This window comes from Apium graveolens, chromosome 2, assembly GCF_009905375.1.
Source record: "Apium graveolens cultivar Ventura chromosome 2, ASM990537v1, whole genome shotgun sequence".
NCBI classification, from domain to species: Eukaryota; Viridiplantae; Streptophyta; class Magnoliopsida; order Apiales; family Apiaceae; genus Apium; species Apium graveolens.
The window spans coordinates 8388988-8398909 of record NC_133648.1 but is presented as its reverse complement, the minus strand read 5'-3'; the positions used below and the strand labels follow the sequence as shown (position 1 = coordinate 8398909).

At 36.6% G+C, this 9922-nt stretch overlaps 2 protein-coding genes and 1 pseudogene across 2 annotated transcripts; all 3 read right to left on the bottom strand.

Annotated features, from left to right (window-relative positions):
• Positions 1-215: 215 nt before the first annotated feature.
• Positions 216-1306, bottom strand: LOC141685129 (nuatigenin 3-beta-glucosyltransferase-like; annotated as a pseudogene).
• Positions 1307-2609: 1303 nt separating this feature from the next.
• LOC141706859 (nuatigenin 3-beta-glucosyltransferase-like) lies at positions 2610-6725 on the bottom strand. Its single transcript, XM_074509731.1, has 2 exons — positions 4525-6725; positions 2610-3988 (listed from the first exon to the last, which is right to left on the bottom strand). Exon 2 carries the CDS (start codon positions 3921-3923, stop codon positions 2643-2645), a length of 1281 nt encoding a protein of 426 aa, XP_074365832.1. The 5' UTR covers positions 3924-3988; positions 4525-6725; the 3' UTR covers positions 2610-2642.
• A 139-nt stretch (positions 6726-6864) lies between these two features.
• On the bottom strand, positions 6865-8939 carry LOC141706858 (uncharacterized). Its single transcript, XM_074509730.1, has 2 exons — positions 7845-8939; positions 6865-7523 (listed from the first exon to the last, which is right to left on the bottom strand). The coding sequence occupies exons 1-2, from the start codon at positions 8716-8718 to the stop codon at positions 7018-7020; spliced, it is 1380 nt and encodes a 459-aa protein (XP_074365831.1). The 5' UTR covers positions 8719-8939; the 3' UTR covers positions 6865-7017.
• Positions 8940-9922: the final 983 nt, after the last annotated feature.

Below are 9922 nucleotides of genomic sequence, written 5' to 3'. Positions count from 1 at the left end.
AACCGATGTTAACATCGGGTGCATTACACACCTATTTCTAAGCACAACTGTCGTATTCACTATTTCTAGTAGTGATTGCACAGAATCACAGCAGAGGATCACTGCAAAGTGCGACGTCTTCGAGAATTCCAATCACTCATGAAGCCTTGTCCAAATCTGTAACAATTATGTAAATTCGTCAGAAGCGTGAATCACAAGGGAACTAGAACATTGGCTTACAGAACCGAGTTCCAACCACAATGAGTCATGAACCCGCCTACTGCTGCGTGGTTCAAAATCTTTATCTGCGGGGCCCATGCATTCAGAATTATACCCTTGTTCTTATCATAATCTCCTTGCGATGACACACTCTTCTTTGTCACGAGTATAAATGGTTGGTTCGACGCAATTAATGCTTGTAGAATTTCAGTCAATTGTGTGTCACTAAATTTGACCATGCTGCCGAAACACACGTAAACAACCGACTTTGGTTTCTGTAGATCAAGCCAATTTAGACAATGTTGATGAGTAGTAGTAATTTTACCTGAAACCCGAACCTCGTTTCTTCCGGATGAATGATATAGAGGACCAATATGCCATGACTTTTCGCAAATTGTTTTGTTGTAGAGGTCAACATAAGCTGATTCGAGCTCAAAGAACGTGTCATGGACCGTTCCATAGCTTCGAGTTTGTGATTCCTCGATCACTTTTAAGTATTCACCGAACTGTGTTTTGGACAAGAAATGTTCTGGTAGCTGAGACTTTTTCATTTTGATGTTATCAGGGAGTTCGGGAATCGAAAAAAATTCTGTTTCGGGTTCAACCATGTTGTTAAAAGGTGCATAGAGTTTTAAGTTGTGTCTGATACATTGATAAAAGAAACTGGAAGCAAAAAACATGAGCCTGGGAATATGAAGTTCCAATGCCAGGTCAACAGTCCAGGGAAAAAACATATCAGAAAAGATACAATCAGGAGACAAAGAGCGAATTAAATTTTCCATTGGTTTTTGAATAAGCTCTATGGCTTGCGATACCTTAAAAGATTCTTCAACCGATGTAGCTGTGTTGAAATTCTCGGTTCCTTCCGGGAGATTGACTTGTTCTGAGGGAACTTGACAGAGTGGATTTCAATATGGTGGCCTAAGCTTATGCTCTTGTCAACCGAGGATTGGAACATGGCCGCGTTGCATGGGGTTGTGATGATGGAAACTTTAACACCATCACGAGAGGCGAAGAGGAGAGCGGCATCTATTAAGGGAATCAGGTGGCTAGACATGAAGTAGGGGAGGAAGACAACATGGATGTTATGGTTCTCTTGGCTGGCCATTGATGCAAAGAAACTTGTACAGTGAGTGTTTTGGGCTTAAAATAAAAAAATGTGAAACTTTATAAGATTTTCAATCCAAAATCTATATGATTTTTTCATATTTTAAAAATTTTAGATATTCATTTAGATTTTAAAGAATCTTTCAAAATTTGGGTGTTCTCAAATATCCAGCTGTAATTTTTGAAATTTGACTGTATTCGGTTCAAATTTCAATTTTTTATAAATATTTAATTCAGATTTCATTTTTTCTTTTGAAATTTGGGAGTTATTCAAAACCTTCTCTTGGTGTTGATCTATTCCGCCATGGGAATTGATTCTACTATTGAAAAGAGCCCTTTGCATATTTGCAAGAGGGCCAGTGAGCAGTGAAGCAAGGATTCAGAATTCTTTGCCCATTTGCTGGTGCAAATATAAATGCAGTTTGTCCCAGATTAACTACAACTGACACAATTACAGAAACTAATTTGACTCGAATCTGGAAGTGCCATTCCCTATATTGGAACTCTATAGAGCATTCCACAACATGTAACATCAATAAGAAAGTGAATATAAAACTTACCATCAAGATGGACAGAACTATTAGACTTAAAACCTACTGATCTTGATTAGCCCCCCGGGAAGCTATAGCGGATTCGGAAGGGAGCCTCCAACACTTGGTCCTAATGATAACAATGTCACGTTCTTTCTTTGAATCCAAGCTCCCTGCCATTGATTTTCACATTTCCATTTCTAAGACTATTGCTGCTACTAGTAACATCAACTACAGATTCTTAATCATCCTATATAAGCGAAGTTTTTCCCCTTTCTCCAGTTCTTGGTTGATACCTTTACTATGATGTTATATTCAGAACAAGCTTCCGTCTACAGCTGGATTTTCAAAAGTAGGGCTAGAAAAAGGCAAGCCTGTTTCAATATCAGAATTTGCATATATAACTACTAGTATTGATCTTTCTCAGACCAAATTTAATTCTGGATTTCTGTAATAAATAAAATAAAATTAGTTGAACCCTGACAAACTTCCCAATCTATTCAACTCCCATTTTATTAGCTTTATCACCTGCAGAATATATAGTTGTGTAGCAATGTCGGATCAAATCTAAGCCAGACACTATAGAGTTAGTTGGCTATCAAACTCTTAAGAATTAAGAGTTAATTGCACAAATGAGGATGTCTACAGGTGTGAAATCCATCTTCTCAGTTTTTGATTTTGCGTATACAGTAAGAGTTTATAATACTTTGTGCGTAAAGTGAAAGAAAAACAATAAACGTTATTATAAATTTCATGTAATAGTGATTCAAAATAATTGCATCGTCACATCAAAAATTACATTAATAATTAATAATTTTTGTGCACCTTAAGATCTTTAATATCCTGGATTAATGCGGTGAGATCATTGTAAGATGATCCACCTTCCTTCACTGCACGCTTAGCCATCACAGATATCTCCTCTGCCCGTTGCCTGATCATCTCACTTTCAGCGGAACCTCCCATCAACCTCATCACCGCCTTCTCTATCTTCTGTTTATCGATCACTGGGCATTTAATTTCCGCCAGTAAATTCCAAAAATCGGATCCAACTTCAACTCCATTACCCAAAATTTGAACTATAAGTCTCTCATTATAAAATTGTTCAGCAAACAATGGCCAGGTAATGAGTGGCACACCAGCAACCATTGCTTCAAGAACCGAGTTCCAACCACAGTGAGTCATGAAGCCTCCGACTGCCACGTGGTTCAATATCTTTATTTGTGGAGCCCAACCATTTATTACTATTCCCTTCTTTTCATCAAAATCTCCTAGTACAAATGCACTTGTCTTTGTCACGAAAACAAATGGCTGGTTTGATGCATTCAATGCTTGTAGAATTTCAGTACATTGTCTGTCACTAAATTTGACCATACTGCCGAAACACACATAAACAACCGACTTTGGTTTCTGTCTATCGAGCCAATTTATACAATGTTGATGGGAACTAGTAATTTTACCTGAAATATGAACCCCGTTTCTTCCAGAGGAATGAAATAAAGGACCAATATGCCAAGATTTGTTGCAAATTGTTTTCTTGTAGAGGTCAACATATGCTGGTTCGAGCTCAAAAAACGTGTCGTGGACTGTTCCATAGCTTCTAGTTTGTGATTCCACAATTAGTTTAAAGTGTTCGCCAAATTGAGTTCTGGACATGTGGTCTGGTAGCTGAGATTTTTTCATTTTGATGTCATCAGGGAGTTCCGGAATAGAAAAAGTTTCTGTTCCGGATTCAACCATATCGTTGCAGGATTCATAAAGTTTTAATGTGTGTTCTACACACTGATAAAAGAAACTGGAAGCAAAGAACATGAGCCTGGGAATATTAAGCTCCAATGCCAGGTCAACAGTCCAGGGAAAACACATATCCGAAAAGATACAATCAGGAGACAAAGAGCGAATTAAATTCTCCATTGGTTTTTGAATAAGCTCCGTGGCTTGCCATACCTTAAAATTTTGTTCAGGCGATGTCACTGTGGTAAAACTCTCGATTCCTTCGGGGAGATTGACTTGTTCTGAGGGGAATTTGATAGAGTGGATTGCAATTTGGCGGCCTAAGCTTATGCTCTTGTCAACTAAGGATTGGAACATGGCTGCATTGTGTGGGGTTGTGATGATAGAAACTTTGACACCGTCACGAGACGCGAAGAGGAGAGCTGCATCGATTAGGGGCATTAGGTGGCTAGAAGTGAAGTAGGGGAGGAAGACAACATGAATGCTATGGTTTTGTATGCTGACAACCATTGTTGCAGAGGAATTCTAAAGCCAGTGTTTTTGGTTGTTTATAACATTTGGCCATATGTTAAGATTAGGAAAATATTTTAAAAGATTTAAAGTATTTGTTAAGATTTTTTTGGATTTTGTTCGAATTTTACAAAATACTTCACATTTATGGAAAATTAATTTTGAGTATATATTTTGTTTAGTTAAATGTGGATATTTTATATCTTTGAAATCTGCCCACTAATTATTTTTCCAAATTATGTTAATTTTCTTTACAATCTACTATAAATGTGAATGGGTTGTACCTATAATTATATTAAATAGTTACTGGTACATAATGATTGTCATATAATTTTTAGAAACATATATCTTATATGTTTAAAAGAAAATAGCATGCATAATACAAGTATTTAGCTAGTTTCAACATAATGTCTAAAATTATAGAAATATTAATCTTGTGTGAATTTACCTCTATAAGTGTACTAATGCCGTAACCGCATGCTCTTGTTATTCATCTATTCCGCCATTACAGTATCAAGCATTCCACTACATGTAAAATCAATAAGATAGTGAACACTTGAGTTAAAACCAACTGATTTGATTAGCTCTAAAGGGCCTCCAACACTTGATCCTATTAATAACGATGTCGCTTTTGTTTTCTTTGAATCCAAGTCTCCTGCCGTCAATCTTTGCATTTCCATTTCCCTTTTTATACCTTCTCTGGTTCATCGTTAATACCTTTCATGCCAAGTTAAACTCAAAGTAAGATTCTTGCGTTAGTAAAGTTGTAAAGTTAAATTCAAAGTAAGCTTTTGCGATAGTAAAGCTGTTACAATATCAGAATTTACATAACTACTTAAGTGAGATTAGTTGAACCCATATCTACTTAAGTGAGATTAGTTGAACCCTGACAAACTTCCCAATCCATTTCGACTTCCATTTCATTAGCTTTATCACCTGCAGAACAACCCGGAACTGATTTAAGCGACAATTGCTGCAATGCAAGTGGCGATTGAACTTTCAAGAGCTACAAATGAGGGTTTACAGGACATCCATCTTCTCTGTTTTTTCATTCTTATGGGTATACACTAAATTTTATAATACTATGTAGGTAAAGTAGAAGAAAAACAATCAAAATTCTTGTTGTTTCATGTGATATTGATTCAAAATGATTTGCATTGTTAAATCAACAAGAACAATACTTAATCATTTTTGTTGGCTGTGAGATCTTTGATATCCTGAATTTATGCGGTGAGATCATAATAAGATGATCCACCTTCCTCCACCGCACACTTAGTCATCACATATATCTCGTCAGCCCGTTGCCTTATCATCTCACTTTCAGCAGAACGTCCCATCAACCTTACTACCGCCTTTTCTATCTTTTGTTTATCGATCACTGGGCTTTTAATCTCCGGCGTTGAATTCCACACATCTGACCCTACTTCAACTCCACCCAAAATCTGTTTTAAAGAGTATATCTTGTTCGGGCTTTTCTCTACCACATTAAGGTTTTAGTGCAACTGGTTATTTTATATGGTATCAGAACTCGGTTAACTCGGTTTAGGGATGTACTCGGGTTTCAGTGAATTGTCTGTCACTAAATTTGACCATGCTGACAACTGAATATGGTTTCTGTGTATTGAGCCAATTTAGGCAATGTTGATTGGAAACAATAACTTTACCTGAAATCTGAACTTCTTTTCTTCCGGAAAAATGAAATAAAGGACCAATATGCCATGAGTTTGTGCAAATTTGTTTCTTGTAGAGGTCAACATAAGCTGGTTCGAGCTCAAAAAATGTGCCGTGGACTGTCCCGTAGCTTCAAGTTTGTGATTCCTCGCTCACTTTTAGATATTCGCCAAATTTAGTTCTTGATAAATATTGGTCTGGTAGCTGAGGCTTCTTCATGTTAATGTAATCAGGAAAAACCATATTGTTGCAAGGTGCATAAAGTTTTAATTTGTGTTCTACACATTGATAAAAGAAGCTAGAAGCAAAAAACATGAACCTGGGAATATTAAGCTCCAATGTCAGGTCAACTGTCCAGGGAAGAAAACATTTCCGAAAAGAAACAATCAGGAGACAGAGCGAATTAAATTCTCCATTGGTTTTTGAATGAGTTCTATGGCTTGCCATGCCTTTAAATTTTGTTCAGGCGATGTCACTGTGGTAAAACTCTCTATTCCTTCAGGGAGATTGACTTGGTCTGCGGGGAACTTGACAGAGTGGATTGCAATCTGGTGCCTAAGCTTATGCTCTTGTCAACTGAGGATTGGAACATGGCTGGGTTATGCGGGGTTGTGATGATGGAGACTTTGACACCGTCGTGAGGCAAAGGAGGAGAGTAGCGTCTACAAGGGGAATAAGGTGGCTAGAAGTGAAGTAAAGAAGGAAGACAACATGGATGTTATGGTTCTCTAAGCTGGCCATTGATGCAGAGAAGCTTGTAGAATGAGTGTTTTGGTTGTAGAATGTAGAATATAGTATTAAACATGAAATAACGAAGTACTGAGGATAGACAAAATTCACAAAAATATAAACTGTTGCTCTTAAATTAGGCGACAAAAGGCGGTTCATCTGTCCAGAAGGTGGTTATAAAATTCAATGCACTGATATCAAATATACATGTGGAACTCAATGTGATTGTGATGCCAGCGGCTGTGACTCAATAGTTGGTACTCCCCCTTTTATGTGGAAGGTGGTGGCTTTGATCCCCTCTCGAATAATAAAATGTTGGGAGAGGGTCGCGGTGACTTACCCACAACGGTCTTGCAAGTTATCACACCTGCTGGTAATGTTCTCTGAATTGAACAATGGTTGTCGAACAGGGACATCATATAAAAATATTCAGTTACAGGAAATCAAATATATGCACTCGTAGATCTGAATCATCTAACTCTAACACTTGTTATCCAGGAGATCACATTGCATCCTAGGCTAAAATCAAGAATGATATATTTCAACCTCTTGCTACAGAGTCAGGGTGTGGAGATCTTCCAGAACTATTTAACGCAATTTCAAACAAATCGCCTTCTGATATCTCATCAAAGTCTCTGGTACCTCTATTAGTACTACTGCCATACATATAATGGCCTCTAGTTGTCGATCTGTTCCGCCATTGTGAATTGATTCTGCCAATGGAGAAGAGCTCTTTTTCATCATAGCTTAGTAAAGGAGAATTTACAAGAGGGCTAGTGAAGCAAGGATTCGAAATTCTTTGCATATTTGCTGGTGCATATTTGAATTCAGTTTGCCCAAAATTTACTAGAACAGTAATGTCACCATTTGCTGCAAGAGTTGGATATAGTGGAGTCTCAAATTCCTCTGACTTGCAATGGATTTCATGTACAACTTCTGCATCTACTGTCAAGAACACTTTTTTCTTGCTGGGATTGAAGCCGCATCCGATTACCTTCTCCTTTCTCCCCCATTCCTTTGTTTCTGATTCAGAAATAAGCTTCATTCCTGCAACAACAAACATGACATTGTAATCCAGTTTCCATCACATACTAAAAAAGGGCTCGCTATATCGTATATCCTAATCCGACTTGATACTAGACACGGTTAAAGTGACAAAATTCGGAAATGACTTGTTTCTACAAATTGTCATTCTCTGAAGTTTTATACTCATTTTAATGATATTTCATTAAGAACAACACATTGTGAACAATTATGTACACAAATATGACCTGAAATCCGAAATTGTCACACATATCTCAGAACTCTATGAAGCATTTCACTGTATCTGTAGGTAACATCAGAAAGAAAAGTGAATATAAAACTTACCGTCAAGATAGACAGAACCATTAGAGTTAAAGCCAATGGATCCTGGATAGCTCCCTGGAAGCTTTAGTGGAAGAGACCCTCCGACGCTAAGTCCCAATGATAACAATGTCGCTGCCTCGCCTTTTCCTTCTCTAAATCCAAGTCTTCTGTCATCAATCTTCACATTTCCATGACCATTGCTACTACTGGTAACACTAACTACAGATTCTGAATCATCCCCTATTAGCATAATTTTTTCGCCTTCTCCATCAATAACCTTCCTATCACGTGTTTCATTAACAAACACGATTTTGATTTCAAAATAAGCCTCCTGAGGAAAAGCAGAATTTCCAAAAGGAGGACCAGGAAAAGGCAAAGCTGTTTTAATAACAGAATTCGCGTAACTGCCTGTATTAATCTTCTTCAAACCCGAATTAAGTCTAATTTTCTGCAAAAAATCATTTGAGCCCTGACAAGCTTCCCAATCAATCTCAACTCCCATTTCATTAACTTTATCACCTGCAGAACATATAGCTAGTAACGTCCGAGCTGATCTAAGCGACGGAGAGGCTGTATACGAGGCATAATTAGTAAAAGCAAATGACAACCATCCTTGTTCAGCAGCTTCATTGACAAGAGACGGATTATCAGCCCAACTAAACAACGGTTTCGACGTAACTCCACGTCGAAAAACATGAAAATTTGCCTTTTTCTTGTTACTTCCTTGATCAAGACTGTGAAACCTCCCTGTTTCGAGATTTTCATTATCCACAACCATAGAATTTGGCGTCTGTTTCTCGGAACGGAGCCATCTTCGTAAAATAAACACGATCAAAACAACAAGTATAATCGAAATAAAAGCCGCCACCAAAGCAACATAAGTCCCACGGCTCATACCTGCTGATATAATGAACTGATCTCGCAAACTTGTTTAATGGTTATAGTAAAAAAATATAAAAATGTTTTAATTTAAAAAGGAACTTTCACATTAAATAAAGAGATTGATGAGCAGAGCAGAAATGTATAAATATTGGTTCAAATTTGTCGGCTAAAAGAGATAGAGGATTTGTTAAACTTTAGTGTTGAAATGGTTGTTGCAGAGGAGCAGCTGACTTGTATAACAGGTGAAGCCAATTGATCCAAACGTAAATTACATGCTTGTCGGGGATTTTTTTTTATTATAGCCAGTGAAATTATGGGTACGAAATATGGTTATTTTTCAAAAATTGTCGATAAGTCAAGTAAAAATTGTCAAAAAATCATGCGATTAAAAAATTTCAATAAATCACAAATCGGTACACCAGACGATCCGTCTAATTTGAAAAATATGTAATAATGAATAAAAAATAAAAAATCGTCGATAAAATATTTGATTAAAAATTTCTTGATAAATCACAAATCGGTAACTTAGACAATATGTTATGATTTTCGAAATCTGTAACCACGAGTGAAATTGATATTAAAATATCTGATTTATATTTGATTTACAGTTAACCAAATTTTGAGAGGAACCTTTTGTGGCGAAATTATCTCTTACGCTTTTATTGTATATGGGAAATTAAATAAAAACAATAATGAGGAGTTCGTGGTTTAAAACGCGTGAGGAAGCTAAGACTGGCTTGTAGTAGTTATGTTTGTGTTGAAAAGAGGTGTATGCATCTTTATGTTGAGAAAACCGTTGTTGATTTATTTCGACTTTATGAGACCGAGAGCAGATGGCTCATTATTTTGTCACACTTCTAGAAAATACAATGCACAATTACCTGATTCTAATTTTTATTCTCTTCATTTTATACCATACAAAGAATAGCCACAAATCAGTTTGATTAACTATCAAAAATAAAATAAAATTATTTTGATTGGTCATTTTCTTAAAAAATATATGTAATTTTGATTCGACATGAATTATGAGATTTTTTAACATGTACTCCTAAAAAATATATATCTGTAATCAAATGAAACAATTATAACTGTAATTAGAGATGCACAAAGAGCTCATCGGGCTGGGGTTTTATCAGGTCTTTAAAAAGTTCGGTTTTTTAAAAGGATCGGACCGTTCTTTTTTAAAAATCGGGCCGGGCCGGACCGGACTTCCTAAG